Genomic DNA, 20399 nt, shown 5'->3' with positions numbered 1-20399 from the left:
CATACACAAGTGGGACTACATCCAACTAAAAAGCTGCTGCACAGCTAAGAACATCATCAACAAAATGAAAAAGCAACCTTTCGAATGGGAGAAAATATCTGATAAGGGGCTAATATGCAAGATATATAAAGAACTCCTACAGCAAAAACATTTCATCTTAGGGTCCTTGTTTTATGCAAGTTTCATCCATACAGTTCCCCACCATTCCTTACATTTGACAGGTGTTAGTTGTGTGATTCTGTTAACCTTGGAATAAATGGTATGTGAGTTAAAAGAAATGACTCATCCCTATAGAAAAAAAAGAAATGATGGACTATAACAGCTAACTGCTGAGGAAGGAGGTAGGAAACACGAAAAAAAATCATACAGTCCCTATGGAGGACAATCAGAGAAAAAAAGAACAAAAGCCTATTGTGGGAGACTACTCACATGAGAAAACATATGGGAACAGGAGATTTAAAGTTTTCATAATCTGAGATGTCCATAAATAAATATAAGTAATAAGAAAAATCTTTAAAGTTCACCTTAAATAACAACTAATCAATGAGCCTTGTTGAAGTGGGTCCTGAGACTGGCCCATAACAATAGAAAAGTATATTTTACTAAGGAACTATTTATTATTCAGAGGGGGAAAAAAAGGAGAAGCAGATTATTTTATATCAAGATAACAGATGTCCTATAGGGAAATCCAACTGAAGAGAACTCAAGAATGTGTCTAAGAGACAGGAAAGAAACTCTGATGGGGGCAATATACCTACATCAACTGGCCAAACGGGTGCCAACGACCCAAAGAACTGCAGAGATCTTGTTCCGCTAAAATTAGTATCTGACAAGTTCGTGATCTGCCTTAGCATTCATTCCATCTCCAACACGATAATGGCTAGGGAGAACCAGGGGAAACTGCCACCCAGAACCTAACACACACCCATTACGTGAAGGGACTAGTAATTAGGAAGAAAGCAACCCATTATCACAGAGTTTGTAAAACCCAGGGCAAAGATAGCTGGGTAATTACAAATCATCCTGATGAGAAAGAAAATGAAGACACCAGCAAGAATGCACAAGATAAAGTTTAAGAAAGCCTCACACAAGGGCTGTAAAGGCAAATGTAGGATGACAGTACAGACTCAGAAAATTATCTTCAAAAATTAAAAAGTCCAGAGTTAAAGACTGCAAATAATGACAGAAACAAAAGAAGTATGTCTACTGCTCAGGGTCAACAAAATAATGGATGAAAACATTTTCAAAACCTTTTTGCTTTTGTTTCCTCTATTAAGGAGAACAACCTGAGAATAAGACCATCCCAGTAAGGCTAAAGGACACTGAAAATGGGTGTGGAGACTGTCAGAAAGCAAATATGCTGATTCTTAAGACAGGTTTCTCTGTTACATACTTCCATTTCATTTCAGTAAATCTGCTGTTTAATATATCTTGTGCATGCATGCTGGTTTCTTCAAGAAAACTTCCATCCCATTAAGATGTAATTACCCAGCTTTCTTTGCCCTAGGATTTGCAAACTTAAAAATGATATAGTTGCAGGGTGCCTGGGTGGCTCAGCTGGCTAAGCGTCCGACTCTTGATTTTGGCTCATGATCCCATGGTTCGTGGGTTCGAGCCCCATATCGGCACTGGCAGGACGAAACCTATTTGGGATTCTCTCCCTCTCTCTCTGTTCCTCCCTCACTTGTGTACTCTTTCCCTCTCTTAAAATAAATAAACTTAAAAAAAAAACAAAAACCCCACAATAATATAGTTGCTTTCTTCCAAATTTCTCGTCACTTTGCTTTACATCAAATGCAAAGGAAATTTTCCAGCCCTGGGCATAACATTCTCCTCAGCAGTGTCAGTGGTAGCTAACCACTTAACTTATAAGATAATGGACATTTCTTTGGCTCCCTTTCTCTCCTTGTCAGTCCTATTGGCTAGTCTGTCTTCTCAGCACCTTTTGCTGAAAAGACTATTCTTTTCACCCACTGAATTGTCTTGGCATCTTTGCAAACAATCAATTGATCTCACTTCTATTCCACTAATCTGTAGGTCTATGCCAGTACTACACTGTATTGTAGTTAGGTTTTGAAATCAGGAAATGTGATCCTTTTAATCTTGTTCTTTTTCAAGACTGTGTTGACTAGTCAGGGTCCACATGAATTTTGGAATCAGCTTGTCAATCTCTGCAAAAATCCCCCTGGTATTTTCTTAGGGTTATGTTGAACCTGTAGGTCATTTGGGGAGTATTGCCATATGAACAATATTAAGTCTTTGGATCCATGAATATGGGATGTCTTTCAACTTATTTAGATCTTTAGTTTCTTGTGACAATGTTTTATAGTTTTCAATGCCAATGCCATTTTAAATACTATTTTTTAAAAATTATTTTCTAATTGATTGTTCCTGGCATAGAGAAGCACAATTTACCTTTTTGTATGTGTACTGATCTTGTATCTACTGACCTAAGTTTACTCGAGTTAACAAAAGAAAATCATCCTGTTATAGGGAATAAGAAATTAAGCTTTACGATGTTTCCTTATGGATTAACACTGGCTGCTTTTCTCAATCCACGTCCAGATGCTGTGTGTCTCCTATGGTACCGAAGGTGTCCTGAGTAGGATCCCACAAATGAAAACAGGATAGCCGTGACTCCCCTCACATGTGTGTTTGCTTTCACAGTATTGTCAAATAGCTGCATTATGTGGATTTACAGATGAGACCATCTACTTTTAAATAAATCATCCCTCATCAAATAACACAAATGCCTTAAAAAAAAAAAACTGCAAAGTAAAGCCACTGGGCAGAACTGACATTTCTACTGGTGTACAAGCTTTTTTTAGCCACCCTGAAAGGGCAAAAAAAAGAAAGAAAGAAAGAAAAAAGCCACCCCCCAAAAAACCCAAAAACACACACACCAAAAAACACCCCCCCCCCAAACTCCAAAACCCAACTAATCAGATTTATAAGAGAAAGCCAAAAAGTTAGAAATTAACCTGAAGACTATTAGGAATAGATTTATTACAGCAGGTGGCCTAATGAAGGCCAAGTGCTGGGCCTTAAGATAGTATGTCAAAGAACATCAAGAATGTGGTACAACATTCATGAGTATAAAACATATATTGGGGGTACCTGTATATGCACAACCAAGAAAGTCTGTGCTCCCATACTATAGGGAACAGGTTAGAGCAGGTAATTGTGCACACAGGGAAGCATGTTAGGAAGCCATAGTCTAGATGAGAAACTAGAATAGATTACAGTTGATGTGGGGAGACATGGACACATTTTAGAGATGTTTAAGAATCTGGATCAACAAGAGTTGGTAAGTAATTAGGTATGGTGGCTGGGGGTCTAAAGAAGATGTCTGAGTTTCTGGCATAACACTGGGTAGAAGGTGGTGCTGTTGACTCAAACAGCAAACGTCGGAGGAGGAACAGATTTTTGGAGAAACCATGATGAATTGTCTTAGACAAACGGGGCCTGAAAGAAAACTGAGCAGGAGGTAGTAATTCCCTTCCTAAGCACACCCAGTAAAATGCTACACGTGTAACCAGACTTGTAGGAGGTGTTTATGTCAGCAGTAATTGTAACAGCCACAAAGCAGGCAACCTGGTGTCCATCAACAGAATGGATAAACCATGATATATTCATGTACTGGGTCACTGACAAAACTGCTACATAGAGCAACATGAGTTCACCTCACAAATCAGTGATGTGAGCAAAAGAAACTAGTCACAAGAAATACAAGGAAAGGGGCGTCTGGGTGGCTCAGTCGGTTAAATGTCCGACTTTGGCTCAGGTCATGATCTCGTGGTTTGTGGGTTCGAGCCCCGCACTGGGCTCTGTGCTGACAGCTCAGAGCCTGCAGCCTGCTTCAGATTCTGTCTCCAGTTCCCTCTGCCCCTCCTCTGCTACTGTTCTGTCTCTAAAATAAATAAACATTAAAAAACAATTTTTTTAAGAATACACAAAAATTGTACCATGATCTAGGTACACAAAGTTAAACAGGCATAATCTGTGGTGTTAATCTGGGGACGGAGGGAGGAGGTGAGTGACTGAAAGGGGGCTTCTGGAGAACTCTGTGAAGCTGGTTATACTCACTTTCTTGACGAGGTTTGGGGTTATATCAGTGTGTGCACTACGGTAATTCACCAAGCTGCAGACTTACGATTGCGTATTTTTCTGTGTGTGTTACAGCGAAAATGTTAATTCAAAAAATTCTGGTTATCTCACTCCTCAGGTTAAGACCCTTTAACAGAATTCTGACTCATGCTACAACATGGATGGACCTTGAGGACATCATGCTAAGTGAAACAAGTCAGTCGCAAAATGAAATACTGTATGGTTCCACTTCTTTGAGATTCCTAGAGCAGTCGAATTCAGAGACAGAAAGTAGAAGGGTGGTTGCCAGGGACTGGTGGAGGGGGAAACAGGGAGTTACAGCACTGCAAAACAAAGAGTTCTGGAGATCTGGTTGTACAACAACGTGAGTGCATGTAACTGTACACTTAAAAATGGTTAAGATGGTAACTTTTGTATTCTATGTGTTTTACCATAACTAAACATTAAACAAACCAGGAAACCCTTCAAAAGTTTTATTCTTCTTGAGACACGGTCAAAAATCCTAACACAGCCTAGTAAGTACTGACCCGCTTTTTCACCTCTACTGTGTACCACTCTCCCCCTTATCCTCCAAAATTCCTCCATTCATTTCCTCCAGCACATTAAGGGTTTTTTTGTACCGTTTAGTCTTCATATAGGCTTCCCTGGCCTGGAATGGTCTTCCTTTCTCTGCCCATCTTAATATCTGCTCATGCTTTAGTCTCAGCATTAGTATTTCTTCAGAGTATCCTAGACCAGGTCAGCTCTCTCGTTTATGCCCTCTTGACATCCTGGTACTTTCCCCAAGAATTACTAAATTTATTTAAGCCTTTATTTATTTGTGAGAGAGAGAGAGAGAGAGAGAATATGAATGAGTGGGGGAGGGGCAGAGAGAGGGAGTCATAGAATCTGAAGCAGGCTCCAGGCTCTGAGCTGTCAGCACAGAGCCTGACGTGGGGCTCAACCCCACGAACTGTGAGATCATGACCTGAGCCAAAGCCAGATGCTTAACCGACTGAGCAACCCAGGCACCCCTCCCCAAGAATTATTAACAATTACTTGGGTTATTATCTGTTTAGTGTCTGTTTGCACCACCAGACAATATACACCAGACAATATATATGCAATATACAGGCGCTGACTTACCTTGCCTCCCCCACCAGACGGCATGCTGGAACTTCCTGTCCTGCCTGCCACACAGTAGGTATTTAATAATTATTTGCTGAGTAAGTATGGAAGCAGCTGTCCCACCTAAGTTTAGGGTTTCTGATCGAGATGAATCGCAGTTTGGTGACACACAAATGAGAAAGAGCATCACTGACAGTGGTCATTGAGAAATCACAGAACGATATTAGAAAAGTAACCTGTGTAAATAGCACTCCAATGTTTGCAAAGTGATGAAGATGCACTGTGCAAGTTATGGACGTGTTAGGAAACTGCTGATCTTTGGCAAAATTTCAGACGTTATTATTAAAGGAATAACGTAGATACTGAGAAGAGAAAGCTGTAATAATGGGGTGCTGGCACAAGCTGGTTATGTATGGGAGGCAGAATGATGCTCCCCACCCCCCCGCATGTCCCCATCCTAATCCCTGGGACCTGTGAATTCCTTAGGTTACACAGCAAGAGGCAATTCAGGTTGCTCTTCAGCTGACTTTAGAATAAAGATTACCCTGGACTGTGAGAGTGGGCCTAAGGTAATCAGAGGGGTTTTAGGTGTGGAAGAGAGAGGCAGGAAGTCAAATAGAGAGCACTCTGCAGATGCTTCACTACAGGTTTTGAAGACAGAGGAAGGGCAAGAATGTAGGCAGCCTCCAGAAGCTGGGAAAGTGAAGAAAATGGATTCTCCCATAGAACCTCCGGAAGGAATGCAGGATTGCCAATGCCTTGATTGTAGCCCAATGAGATCCATTTTGGGCTTTGCACTTGCAGAACTGTAAGACAATAAATCTGTGTTTTTTTTAAGCCATCTAGTTTGTGGTAACTGGTTACAGTGGCAACGGAAAACTAACACACTATGGCTAAGCCATGGAAGATTCACTTCTTTTCCTTCCTTGCCATAGCTCCTGACCTAGCAAATCAGGAAGAGAGTAAATAAGATGTCTTTGTTTTTTCCACCAAAACACTTGATTACATCATTTAAGATATCATAACACTAAAAAATATGCACCAAAGGCAAAGTCAACGAAGTGAATTAGAAAACTCTGTGGAGTGCCCACACCCCCAAAGTGCTGATTAATGGAACGATGCCATCTTAGAAGATTCTGAGCAACACACTACAAGGGTCTGTTCATTAACATTCTTCAATACTTTTATCAATAACTTAGAGCAGGGATTCTTAACTCTGGGATTATGGACCACCTGGGACTGCAAAAAGTATCTGAACCTTCTAAACCTTACTGAAAATGTTGTTATTACCTACATAATTTTTTAATTTTTTTAATTTATTTTTATTTTTTGGCAGAAAGCTCTATGGCCTTCATTAAAGTCTTAAAGGGGATCCATAAGTCCAGAAGGTTATGACCTGACTTAAATGAAGATACAGAAGGTATGCTCATCACATTCACTGGTGACACAAAGCTGCTGGAAAGAGTAAAGACTGCAGTGACAAATCAGGATTCCAAAAACATCCTGAAAGGTTGAATGAACAGGCTACATCCAGCGAAGATAAAATCACACAGCTTAGGGCAGCCTCTGGAAAAGACTCAGAAGGTTTAATCAACAGTAAGCTCAGTATGAGTCAGTAATTAGGGCTACCAAAATAACTTATATGACTCTCGGCAGGTGTCCAGCATGATGGAAAAAAAAACACTTCTACTCTCTTCTGCTTTGGTGAAACCAAATGCATTACTGTGTTCAGTTTTGGGTTTCTTCTGTATTCATTTCCTAAGCCTGCCATAACAAATGACCACAAACTTGGGTGACTTAAGACAACAGAAAATGTACTGTCCCACAGTTCTGGAGGCTGGAAGTTGAAATCAAGGTGTCTTGGTTCCTTCCGTAGGCTCCAAAAGGAAAACAGTCCCATGGCTCTCTCCTAGCTTCTGGGGCCCAGAAAACCTTGGTGTTCCCTGGCTGTGGCAGTGTAACCCTGATCTCTGTTTCCCTCTATCTTCCTGTGGCTCTTTTCACTGTGTGCCTGAGTCCTCTCTTCTCCTTATAAGGACACCCACATTGGATTTAGGGCCCATCCTAAACTACTATGATCTTATCTTGATCCTCAACTACTTACGTTTGTCAAGATCCTATTTCCAAATAAGGTCACACTCAGATTCCAGGTGGACATGAACTTTTATGTGACATTATTCAACCCACTGCATCCTTTAAGTGGAATACTGACAGACAAATACACTCTGAAGTTTACAATACCATATTCTTAATTTTTTTTTTAACATTTATTTTTGAGAGACAGAGAGAGACAAAGCATGAGCAGGGGAGGGGAAGAGAGAGAGGGAGACACAGAATCCGGGCTCCAAGCTGTCAGCACAGAGCCTAATGCAGGGCTCCAACTCACAAACCGCGAGTTCATGACCCGAGCCGAAGTTGGACACTTAACTGACTGAGCCACCCAGGCACCCCTACGATACCATATTCTTAAGAGCAATCAAAAGAAACAGAGATATAAAACCAAAAGGTTAGAGGGCTTGAGTCAAACAAGGAAATTAACTATTGCCTACAAATATCTGAACCAAGTTTTTTCCCCAGATGAAAAACTTTCTAACACTGCTTTCCAGAGATGAATGTGATAGATTTCTGTCATTCATTTGTTCAAGCTTAAGCTGTACAATCATCGGATAGGAATGCTGAGGCTTCGGATGGGTGGCTGACTTGGAATCACTGATGATCAAGCTATATAGCTTCAGCATGGTAAGCAGGGGTGAGATAAGTGGCTGGAGCCACTGGAGGAGACCACAGGGAGGGAGCTCAGATTTCCATTCTGAGGATAATGAGAAGACCCGGAAGGGGGTTAAGCAAGGAGTGTTACGATTTCCTGTAGAAGCTTCAAGATTATCCTGGCTACTGTAGGGAGAAAAGACTGATGGAAGTTAAGAGAAAAGCAGAGACCAAGACAGGGTAAGAGGGGAGAGCTGCCCATACTGAGAAGGCAGGAGTGAAAATGACAAGTCACACAGAGATATGTATATCCTGCAGTTAAACTGTGGAGGGAAGATCAGATGTGGAATGTGAGGAGAAGAAGCAAGGATGACCCTAAATGTGGACGGTGATGTCATTTGTTGAGATGGGGAGGATCAGGGAGCAGCGGTAGCAGGCTGGAAGGCAAAAAAAAATGTATCAAAGGCTCCATCTGAGGTTTCTAAATCTGGAGATGTCCTCGAGACATTTAGGTTGAAGATACCATGCAGACAGAGTTGAATGTGTGACTCTAGGCTCACAAGGGAAGACTAGGCTGAAAGTAGAGGAAGACACAACAGCAGGCACTGGAGAAAAAGAAAACTGTTGCCTTAGAGTTGTCCCACTTCTTTAGGAGTATTTTGGGGGTGCACCTGGCTGCTGGCTCAGTCAGAAGAGCATGTGACGCTTGATCTTGGGGTCATAGGTTTGAGCCCCATGCTGGGTGCAGAGATTACTTAATAAATAAAAAACTTAAAAAAATATTTTTGTATTACTGAGCATAGTTAAGTGCCCATTTGTTTCTGCTTAAATGTTATGTTCTCAAACCCTGGTCAGCTGCGTTGTTCAGATTTTCTCCAGCCACATTCAACTGCATGGTGACAGGAAGCACAGAGACGGATGGTAGTGGTTCACCCTGGACTGACATTTTGCCAAGTGAGTGTGATACAGAACAGAGGAAAAAGGGATGATTAATGTGAAGAATCATGGACTCTACATCAAATAAGGAGAGAAGTGAGAAGCCAGAGGGGGCTGAAAGAGCTTCCTCTATCCAAAATCAGCCAAAGGACAGGGTCATGCTATGCTGAATTCAATTAATGCTGAGGCCTTATCACAACTGACTAAGGAGGAAGGTAGTTGCCAGAAGAAAGGGAAACACTATGAGCCAACATAGTAGCTACTATCATAAATTAGTTTAGGATCTATAGACTTAGATCTGTTTATAAAATAAAAGTAGTTAATTCAATGGTAGCGTTTCCTGATTTCGTGGTCCATCAGTGGCTACTAAGCATGAACTCTCTGGAGACAGTGCTTAGTTTCTAAAGAACCCTACATTTTATAGCAAGTCACTATAGTTGGAGGAGACCTCAGATGCTGGGAAAGCAGGGAGCTTCTGCAGAAAAGAGAAAGGGGTGGGCACAGAATTCATTTGCAGTGTGGATGGGGGAATGAGTGGGAAGCTTACTGTACACACACAGAAAAGACAAACTTCACCCAATGGCTTACAGTGAAGTATACCTGTCCCATTCACTCCATTGTCCTAGGTCCCCCAAAGCAACCGTTTTTAGTTCTTCTAGTGGTCACCTTCTACAGTTCCACAAAGGCTCATCGCCATTGTTTCCTGGTTTGTCAATGTAAGACATTATCTGCAGATTTATGAGGCTACAAATCAAGGTTCTGCTCATTTAGGCTTCTCCATTTTCCCTCTTCCCTGATTTCATTGTTTCATTATTTTCCTCTGTGGTTCAACCTTCCCAGTGTCTGCAACTACAGCCGACCTCCTGAACACTCACCCAGTGAGATGAAGTCACTGGCCCTTACCAGCTCCTGACATGTCTTTTCTCTCTTCCATTTCTCTACCTTTGTCATCTATTTATAGTTACAGATGCTTAGGTCGAAATGTTTGCTTTCTCTTTCTTCTGCAACCAATAGGGCCTTCCACACTTTAACTACAGATTGATCTTAAACACTGAAAACCAACAAAACCACTAAAGCACTAATATCATCATTATAAAAATGTTACAGAACGGCCTGTGTTTGGATTCCACTTCCCTTTCTAGGATCTGCTAACTGCTCACAACTGTGTCACATTTTAGTTGTTTCACAATTGGACCAACTGTCCCTGGTCTTGGAGTTCCTCTTCTCTTACTAGGGAAAAACATGTCCTTTTAATTTTATGTCTAGTATCTTCCAGTTTGCTGCTCTGACCTTGGCTTGGAATTCACTCCATTTTTTTTTTTTTTTTTAAGCTTTGGGAATAAACAAACACCCAACCTGTACACACTTACTTGTTCCCTTCGGGAAGTATGACTTTTCCCCTATGAAGGTTGTGTACTGAAAATTAACCATTTCAAAAAAAAAAAAAAAAAAAAAGAGAGACAGAAAACGAAAAATGTCCCCCAGTGATCCAATCAATAGAACACAATCATTTTTATTTTTGCACATTACTCTGAGTCTTAATCCACTGTAAACAAATTTAACACAGTCACAGTTCAATCACTATATGTTTATTTTTGTAGGATATACCTTGCTTTCACAATCCCCTTTAATGGCTGTGTAACTTTCCACTGAGTGGATGTATCATAATTTATTAAACCCACTCAGGAAGCAGTACAAAAAAGTGGTTAAAGTATGGATGCTGCAGTCAGACAGACCTCCAACACATCCCAGCTCTGCTGAATCCCGACAGCTATACAGCTGGTAGGTTACCTCTCCTACTTTCATTCACCCAACGCTAATAACCAGTGCCACCCTACTATGTTCCAGGTGCCACGCCAAGCACTGTGTACACACGAGTAGACACAGCAACAGCATCCCCGCCCTCATAAACAAACAAACCAGATATATAATTTCCAATCGTATAGAGGGCTCTCAAGAAAAAAGACACTAAGTGAGAGACTGGAGAAGCCTGAATTCACATCCACAAAATGAGGACACGGTACCACTCAGGGCTGTTATTAAGTGACAGTCCATGTATAGTACAGTACTTGGCACCCTTCTCGGCCCACAATACGCGAAACAATATGTGTTAAGTACCTCACTGCCTGGGGTAAACCAAGAGCACCAAAGCAGGAAACACTCTCTCAGTGTGTTCTTCTTTCCTTCATCAACAGAAATCCTACACTTTCTCAAGTCTGAGTTCATGGCTAGACATCTGATGTGGGTCTTTTCTATATCCATTTCCCTCCTCAGCATGTTATTTTCTTTTACCTCCTTAAACAAGCTATCTCTACAATAGCTGTTTTAACACCCTTATCTGCAACTCTAGCATTTGTTCCATTTCTGGGCCTGTTGCTACTGCCTATTTTTGCCTGGTTATGGGTCATAGTTTCCTGTTTCTTAGCATGCCCAGTTATTTCTGACTGGATGTTGGTCTTAGATTTTATGTTTTTGGGATCCAGATGTCACTGCATCCCTTTCAATATTGTCGAGCTTTGTTCTGGACCAGTTACTTGGAATCAGTCTGATCCTTTTCAAGTTCGCTCCTAAGCTTTGTTAAGTGGAGTCCAGAACAGGTTTTTATTTAGGGCTGATTTGGCCTCGCGTGCATTAGGCAGTCTCCCTACACTGATCAGTAAGAGTATGAACTATTCCAAGCCCTGTGGGAACTCCAAGAATTCCCCCTGCTAATTTCTGACAGTTCTTCATAAAATGTGCAGATCAGTACTCTGGCCAAAGACCCGTGGGGACCCCTCACGGCTCTCCAGAGTTCATTCCCTGCGCGACTCTCTCCTCTCTCGTATTTTACCTCCTTGCATATTCAAGTCCGTTCCAACTGCCTTGGCCTCCTAGAGCTCTGAACTCTGTTTCGGCAACACCAGGTTCCCTCTGGATTCCCCTTCCTTGCACTGCAACATGGCAACTCTCCAGGCCGTAAGTAAGCTGGGGCAGTCATACAGCTCCACTGTTTATTTCCTTTCTCTCAGGGATCACTGTCCTGTACTCTTTGTTGACCTATTTCTAAAACTGCTGTTTCATAACTTTGTCATGTTTTCTAGTCATTTAAGGTGGGGAAGTGAACTGGTCCCTTTTACTCAATTATGGCTAGAAACAGAACTAACCAAGCTTGACTTCGAATTTCCACATTTTCAATGAAACTCTTCTAGACTACAAGTCCAAGTCATTTTCCACTTTTCTGGTCTTCATGCAATTCACGACGCAGCACACTAACAGAGGCCCTACAGTATACTCTGTCCATCAAGCCCCTCCCCCCCCGCCCCCAACACCTTCCTACAAAGCCTGCCATCAGTTTCACTACCAGACCCAACACCGCTAGACTGAATGCAATCACAGATTCCAGTGGCTTGCTAGTGCCAGGCACAGTCCTAGGTGCTGGACTGAAACAAGGAAGACATTGTCCCTAACTGCCAGGAGCTCACAGTTTGTGGCAATGTAGAAATCAAACTCTCAGCCATAAATCCATAACACAGTTTTCAACGGGGAAAAACTAAGGTAGAAATGAACTTTTAGCACAAAGATCGTCAAACATTTTCTTAAAGTGCCAGAGAGTAAGTAGCCTAGGCTTGCAGGCCACATAGACTCCTCTGTCACAACCACTCAGTTCAAAAGCAGCCAAAGACATGTGAACAAACGGTTATAGCTGTATTCCATGACTGTGTAAAGTAACAGGTGGCTGGCCCCCTGGGTGTAGTCTGCACACCCCTGCTTTAGAACAACATCCACCAAAACAGCCTGCACCATCTTCTACAATGGTATGTTCTGTTTGTGCCATCCAGACAAGGCCCTCCTAGGCGGGCAGTGCATACAGCGCCTTCTGCACAAACTATAGCACTTGTACAACAACTCAAGCACAGAGTAGGTACTTACTATTTTTTTTTTTTAACTTATGCTGCTTTGCATTTGAAGAGCTCCCTTTGTTTTACTTAAAACTGCTTCCAACAGTAAACGAAGCTGCATTTGCAACAATTCATAGAAAATAATAAATGTCTAGTGCATAATATAAGGATGATAAAACAAGCAAATATTGATGGTCCTGAAAAACAGTTTCATTTTGCAAGTAAGTCAAGACTACCATATACTTAAATACTCAAAAGAATCTGCTCTGGGGACTACCCATTCATCCCACAGATGGCCTAAAACACTACTAGACTTCTCTCTTGAAAAATATCTAAAGGGCGAGTTCACAAGCACATAAAAAAGAATGGCCTCAAAAGAACTTTCAATTGTGGTCAAAATTCAAGTCTATCTAGAAAAGACAAAGATTTGATACACTGCACATCTTTTTAAAATTGATCAATCAAAAAGATCTTACAAAATAAATCTTACAAAATAAATGCTAAGTATTTCAATTTGTTTTCACTGCTGCACAATATGTGTGTGCATATACGTACACACAATGGATAAACAGACGGTGATGTGACTGGTTTGAAAAGACGACCACTCTCTTTAATAGGTATATTCTGGCAGGTTTGTTCAAAAAGATCTGTCCTTGGGTGCCTGGACGACTCTGTCAGTTGAGTGTCTGACTTGATTTCGGCTCAGGTCAAGATCCCAGGATTGTGGGATGGAGGGAGCCCTGCATCGGGCTCTGTGCTGAGAGCATAGAGCCAGCTCGGGATAGTCTCAGTTTTTCTCTCTTTCTCTGCCTCTGCCCCTCCCCTGCTCATGCACATTCTCTAAAAATAAAAAAATAAGATTTGTCCTACCACTTTACAGTCACACTTCAATCAAGGTGGAGGAAACTTAGAAGTCATTTAATCTAACCTTCCTTCAAATGAAGGATTTTTCTTTTATAACGTTCAACAGTGCTCTGTGGTTTGTCCATCTTTTTTTTTTTTAACGTTTATTTATTTTTGAGACAGAGAGAGACAGAGCATGAACAGGGGAGGAGCAGAGAGAGAGGGAGACACAGAATCCGAAACAGGCTCCAGGCTCTGAGCTGTCAGCACAGAGCCCGACACAGGGCTCGAACTCACGGGCCGCGAGATCATGACCCGAGCCGAAGTCGGACGCTTAACCGACCAAGCCACCCAGGCGCCCCGGTTTGTCCATCTTTTAAAACTCACATTCAGAATCAAACATAAACGAGAGGTGTACCTGGCCTCATGAAGCAGGACCAGTGCTGCCCAGGAACCAGACACCCAAATTCAAGATGACTAGAGAGGGTCTGTCCTGCAACAGGCAGCTAAGCTTTATCTCCCTTCAACTCCTTTTAATGCAGGTGGTTTTTTTTTTACACCCCAATTCGGGGCTATGTATTTATTCCTATTCACTTTTTTTCTTAGTCTCAACCCACCATTCTACACACTGAGATCCTATGGATTCAGCAGGTCAAAGAGATCATTTAAATATGCCATGTCTTTACCAAAATCACTGGCACAGCAATCAAAGATCTTCACAATGTGAAGAACAGCAGAAGGAAAAACTGAAGGCAGCAAATATGAACACAACCCTTATGGGAAGCTTTGCCATTAAGAGAAATAGAGGATGGGATGGTAGCAGAAGAGTATTTGGTGGGAAGGTCAAATGTTTTTTTTAAAAATATTCAAATATTTATATGCCAATGGATCATCCAAAAGTGAAGGAAAAATACAGTGTGTGAAACCATTTTCTCAATTGTAAAATTCAATATAAATATATTGTATATATCTCCTTTATCTGCTTGCTTATTTATGTTAAGATCTGGTTTTTAGAACCTCCAGCTCCTTTTGAATTCTCTTTCCTTTCAGAGTCCCTGTTCCCAGAATCATACCTACTATTTCTCTGAATATTTTGAAATCTCTATATCTAGTAGTCCTTGCCTTTGCCATTATGAATTCTAACATTACATGATGGCTTTCATCCAAGGTCTTTTTTCCACATCAATATCCTTTACTCTTTATCAGAATTTAAAAAACCATGTTCAAGTTTAATGGATTCATCCAAAAGAACCACTTTCTTAAACCTAAAAACCTAAGTTTTGCTTTTTTTTTTTTTTTTTGTATCCATACGGTCAGCAAGATGCCCCCCTTCCCCCTTCCCCACAAAAGTTGATCATTTGGTAAAACTGTTAAGGCTATAACATCCAATCCTCAAAATTTCTATGCAAAGCAAAAAGTGGCTGATACCAGATTCTTCCCACCAGCACATCTGCATATACAATGACATCATCAACACTGGTCCTTCTCCTGCCCAACCCCCACTCCAGGCTCAGACAAAAAGTTAGTGTGCACAAACACAGAGCACATTTACAATGTCTGCTCCCCAGTAGGTACTAGCTAGTTTACATTTGTTTCTAGTTCTAAGCTCACCCTTTGAGTAAGCAACTGTAATCTGCAAATAAATACAAGATATGTTCCTTCAAAGGCCCATTCCTAAAAATGAATTATCAGTAAACATATGAAATCTGTTAACACCAAACAAATGAATCTCCATTCTATTCAATCTGCATCCTATTTAGTGACAAAGAATACGTTTTCAAAGTACAACACTTATTGTTTTATAAAGTTTAACACTTTCTAAAAATGTACTTTTAAAACACCAAAGAATCTAAAGAAAAAGCTGTCTATTTGCCCTTTAAAGGTGTAGAATAAATAAATTTCATTCAGTTATTCGTACATGTCTACATGTATGAATTTTGTAGCACTACAAAATAAGAAAGGTTTCTAATATTTCACAAACCAAGTCAGTGATTTAAAATGAGTCATCATGTTAAGCTCTAGGAAAATGTGAAATTGTTTTGTCTTTATATTCATTACTACCAAACACTTATCCTCAAAAATGCACGTTTGTTAATTTCACATCTAGGGGTGCCTGGTTGGCTTAGTTGGTAGATTATGCAACTCTTGATCCCAGGGTTGTGAGTTCAAGCCCCACACTGGGTGTAGAGCCTGCTCAAAAAAAAAAAAAAAAAAAAAAAAGATAAAGAAAAAAAATTTTCACATCTATTGGGCCCAGCTACTTCTGCCAGGAATTCCCGTCTCGTAACATTTTTTGCTTTGTAATTTGAACATTACTTTGTTTACTGTCAACACACAGGAAGTCCTCAATAAACACGCTAAGATTCTCTTCAATTCAAAATTATAAGAGCATAAAAGGTCATAAGAACTGTAATATTTTTTATTAAAATATAAAATTTTGAAATTCACTAAATCAAGAATAGCCACTTTTTTTTTAACTGAGGTATAATGGATGTAACGCAAGTAATTGTAACAGACTTATACCACCATTGTTGTTTTTAAGATACATTCCCAAGTTCCTGCTGCAAAAGTAGGAAAATGTCCTGGATTTCATGATTTACAGGTATACGGATGTGTAAAGGCCCTAACTAGCACTTCAGGAAGAAGAGGAATTTTCATCTGTTTTGTTCACTGCTGTTGCCCCACCACCTCTCCAGTGGTACACAGGATTTCAATTAGTATTTGCTGAACTGAAAGCACCTCTGTGTGCAGACCCCTCAGTAGGAAGTCAGACTCAAACCACCTGTAGGACCTCACCACTCACACCATGAGAAAACATGCAGCAATCTCATGTTGTGCAAATAGAAAATGAGCTCCTAGAGAATGGAGAATAGGAAGAGAAGACAGACACTGAAGGGAACCGACCCCAGACTCAGCGTTCACACACTGCCCTGACGTGTTCACATTGAGGGGTGTCTAAAACCTCACCAATTTAGACATTCATTCAGGTTGACAAGTCTCGTTTTAAGAATGCAGGGACCATTCATACCTGTCAACAATCTTACGAGGTAAATATGTCATCATTCCATTTTGTGGAGGATACTGAGGTTATGTGGCCAATTTACTTTCCCAGGGTTATGCAATGCTCTCCTGGTGTCACATAGCATATGCACAGCACAACTCAGAACCTTTACTTGTACAGTGATGCTACCTCCCCAGGAATACGGAAACAGGACTAACCTTCCTCTACACATCAGTTGCATGTTAGTTCCCAATACTCTTCTGTTCAAACACCTACAACAAGAGTTCTCAAAGACCGGGCTTTTGTTTGGGGATGACAAGCAAGCAACACGTAGTTTTACAACATGAGACCCTTTGGAGGCAAGAATCTAAAGTGAATATCGTGGATTTGGGGTGCCCGAGGGAACCAAGCCCTAAAGACAAACCAAGTATTTCAAAACCCTGCACGGGGCCAACTCTTGCTCCAGAACAGCTTGCCTCTCTCTCTTCCTCTTCCTCCCCTTCCACGTGACCCTCACGGTTCTCCGCACCAGAAAATAGGCTACCATTGTTAGTGCCATAGTTTGGCAACATTATGTGATCCAACTACAGTGACTGGCACAGAACAGGCACACAAATATTTACTAAATGAACCAAAGACCAAAGTTGTTTCTGCCCGCAAGCTGGGACCCTAACTGCCATTTTTAACAAAGTGGAGATGAGAATGCACTTTAAGCACCTGACCGTTGGTGTAAAAATGAACTTTTACAAGGCATTTCTAAATTGGGGGCAAACTAGAGTGAAAGACCCACGTGATTCTTTTTCCTCAGTACACAGACAGCTTAGCACTTTAGCACACACAGATCTCAGAAGAGGCATCATGTTTTAATATTTTAGAGTATAAAAACAAACATCATTACCTTATTTAGACTGCCTTGTTTAGGTCATCTTAACATGAATAGCAGCTTAAAAAAAAAATCCACTCTCAGCATTCTCAGGATGAGTGCGGGGGTGGAGAAGATAGCAGACATTTTCCAAAAAGTTCGCAGTGAGCAAAAAAACAAAAAACAAAACCCCCCCAAAAATATCAAAAGGAAAAAAAGGTTCCTTTAAAACATGACCAGTAATTTATATAAATATACGTTTTTATACAAATAACTAAACGGAGCCAGTGTTTATAGGAAAGCATGAGCATACGCCAAATGGCTTCAAAGACAATTCTTGAAAATTTTATCTATTTCCCCTTCGGTCAGCACCCATGCCCTGAAAACTTGGCTACTAGTTCCAATTGGTATCAGATTCTTCATAATGTGAGATTTTCAGGCGTCAAATTACAGTAAAAACTACTGGGGCAGAACAGGAGCCAAAAGCAACAGGGAAGATGCCCATTTTCCTCTACCAACCTCCTCCCACTTGCCACTTAAGAAAAACGGCACGTTTTTACGTTAGAAAAGGGCCTTCATCCTTCGAGATCTAATTCAGCGTTAAGTCTGGGATTTCGGGAACAAACCTGCCGATTCCGAAATGCAGGTTAAGACCTCCTCCACCATGAATTAGTTTTGCGCTCTTCCACCACCTCCTTTGTCTGAACTGTCCCTGCAAACTCGCAGACCCATGCCCTCCTGTAAACAAGCTACCTAAACGAAAAGGAACGTTTTCTAAGTCTTCCTAAGAGAAGAGGAACCCCCCACCCCCACCCCCAAAAAAGCGTCTGGAGCCTCATTCCCACCCGTGGGCAGGCCGGGCTGCACACGACGGAAACCTGGACCCCGGGGCCGCCGGCCGAGCGGAGCGGAGCTGCGAGTCCGGCCGGGGTGGGTGGGGGCGCTGAGCCCGCCGCCCCCGCGCCCCGGCTCCCGGGGGCCGCCGCCCGCCCCCGCGCCGGCTCCTTCTCTCCGCGCCCCGGCACTCACCTCCGTGGATGGGCAGCGGTGCCAGCACCTGGCCGCGGACCTCGGCCTTGGGCGAGTCGAGCCCGTAGCGCCCGCGGTCGATGCGGAACGTGAGCGGGGCGCCGCGGCCGGGCTCCTGCACCGTCACGTTGATGAGCGCCGTGTAGTACTCCTGGCTCGCGTTGTCCGCCCGCGCCGGCCACAGGCTGCAGGTCAGCAGAGCGAGCGCGGCGAGCCGGGCCGGGCCCGCCCGCGCCGCGCCGCTCATCGTCCCTCCGGCCGCCGCCGCCGCCGCTCGCGGACCGGGCTCCAGGGCCGGCGCGGAGAGGCGGGGCGGGCGCGGCCGGCGCTGCGGCGGGAGCGCGCGCGCGCGGCCTGCGCGGGGCCGGGCACGAGCACGGTCCTCCTCGGCGCCGCGGCCCCGCCGCTCGCCGCCCTCACGTCTGCGGCCCGCCCGCGGGGAGGCGCCCATGGGCCCCTGGGCGAGGACGGCGGGTCAGGCAGCTCGCGGTGGTCTCCTCGGGGCCCCCTGAGGGCCGTGAGGACGGGCCCACTCCATCCCACGGGTCTGGTCCCGCCGACTCGGGGGCGCCTCGCTTGGCAGCGGCGGGGTTTGGGAGGCGGCTCCAAGAGGATGCGCCTGAAGCAGGGTCTGTGAAACACAAAGTCCCGCTAGCCCGGCTGCCACCTCCGGCGCGCTCGCCGCCGCTCTGCCCAGCCCCCTCCCGGAGGGCCGAGCGGCAACGCGCAGGCCTGGGGCTCAGCCCCGCCCCCGCGCGCTTGCGTGCGATGCCCTGCTCGCTCCCGCCCGCCTGCACGAGGGCCGGAGCTTACACAGCCATGTCCGTTAGTCTCGGCGTGATGGGCACAGGGTGCGGAGCCTGGGAGCTTTATAAAGGCCTGTGGAAAAGTTTGCGACGAAAATGCAAAAAGAAAAACAGTTAAAACTTTACAATTAATTTTAAAAGTTAAATGTCTGTGAAGAGTTCAGATTTCAGCTGGTCAACTACCAGTCACATATAATTGACACCAAGGAACGCAGGGGAGGGGATGTGCCTCTGTAATGGCACTCGGGGGGCCGCAACACTGTAAGAACTGTAAGAACACCTGTGGGGTTGAGAAGGCTGTCTACAGGAGATGAAACCTCCAGATTCTCTGGATAAAGAGATTGTAGTGAGACCTGCCCAGCCCACAACACACACACATCTTGTCAGCTGTGTACCCTTCTAAAGCATAAACGAAAGAGTGGGATGGGTCTTGAGTCAGGTGTGGCTGAATCCAGTAGCTTATAGAATGTCAGGCAGTGTACTCATTATTGCTCCCTGATGAGGAGGAAGGATAACATCTTTTTTTTCTAATTTAAGTTTTCGTTAACATACAGTGCAATATTGGTTTCAGGAGTAGACTTCAGTGATTCATCGCTTACATACAATACCCAGTGTTCAGGTGCCCTCGATACCCATAGCGCATCTAGGCCATCCCCCACCCACCTCCTCTGTCAACCCTCAATTTGTTCTCTATCATTAAGAGTCTCTGGTGGTTTGTTTCCCTCTCCTCTCTTTTCCCCATGCTCATCTGTTGTGTTTCTTAAATTCCACATATAAGTGAAATCATATGGTATTTGTTTTTCTCTGATTGACTTCTTTTTGCTAGTTCCATCCACGTTGTTGCAAATGGCAATATTTCATTGTTTTTGATGGCTGAGTAATATTCCATTACGTGTGTGTGTGTGTGTGTGTGTGTGTGTGTGTGTGTATACCGCATTTTCTTTATCCATTCATCCGTTGGTGGACATTTGGGCTCTCTTCATCATTTGTCTATTGTTGATAATGCTGCTATAAACATTGGGATGCATATGTCCCATTGAATCTGTGTGTTTGTATCCTTTGGATCAATACTTAATAGTAGGATAGCATCTTCTGACTGGCCCTGCCTGGATTCCCTGCGTCCT

The 20399-nt window shown here is 43.1% G+C and overlaps 1 protein-coding gene across 3 annotated transcripts in view; it reads right to left on the bottom strand.

Annotated features, from left to right (window-relative positions):
- The window catches only part of RNF130 (ring finger protein 130), a 135255-nt gene extending 116071 nt beyond the window's left edge, over positions 1–19184 (bottom strand). For 2 of the 3 annotated variants that reach the window (XM_027076943.2, XM_027076945.2), the window contains exon 1: positions 18470–19183. In XM_027076943.2, coding sequence (XP_026932744.2) covers positions 18470–18920 — 451 coding nt within the window. In that variant the 5' untranslated portion in view covers positions 18921–19183. Of the gene's footprint in view, positions 1–18469 lie in introns of all 3 variants that reach the window. The other variant, XM_027076944.2, reaches the window with a different exon arrangement.
- Between the last annotated feature and the right edge of the window lie 1215 nt (positions 19185–20399).

Source organism: Acinonyx jubatus, chromosome A1 (assembly GCF_027475565.1).
Source record: "Acinonyx jubatus isolate Ajub_Pintada_27869175 chromosome A1, VMU_Ajub_asm_v1.0, whole genome shotgun sequence".
NCBI classification, from domain to species: domain Eukaryota; kingdom Metazoa; phylum Chordata; class Mammalia; order Carnivora; family Felidae; genus Acinonyx; species Acinonyx jubatus.
The sequence above is the reverse complement of the archived record's forward strand: the minus strand, read 5'-3'. Positions and strand labels throughout refer to the sequence as shown.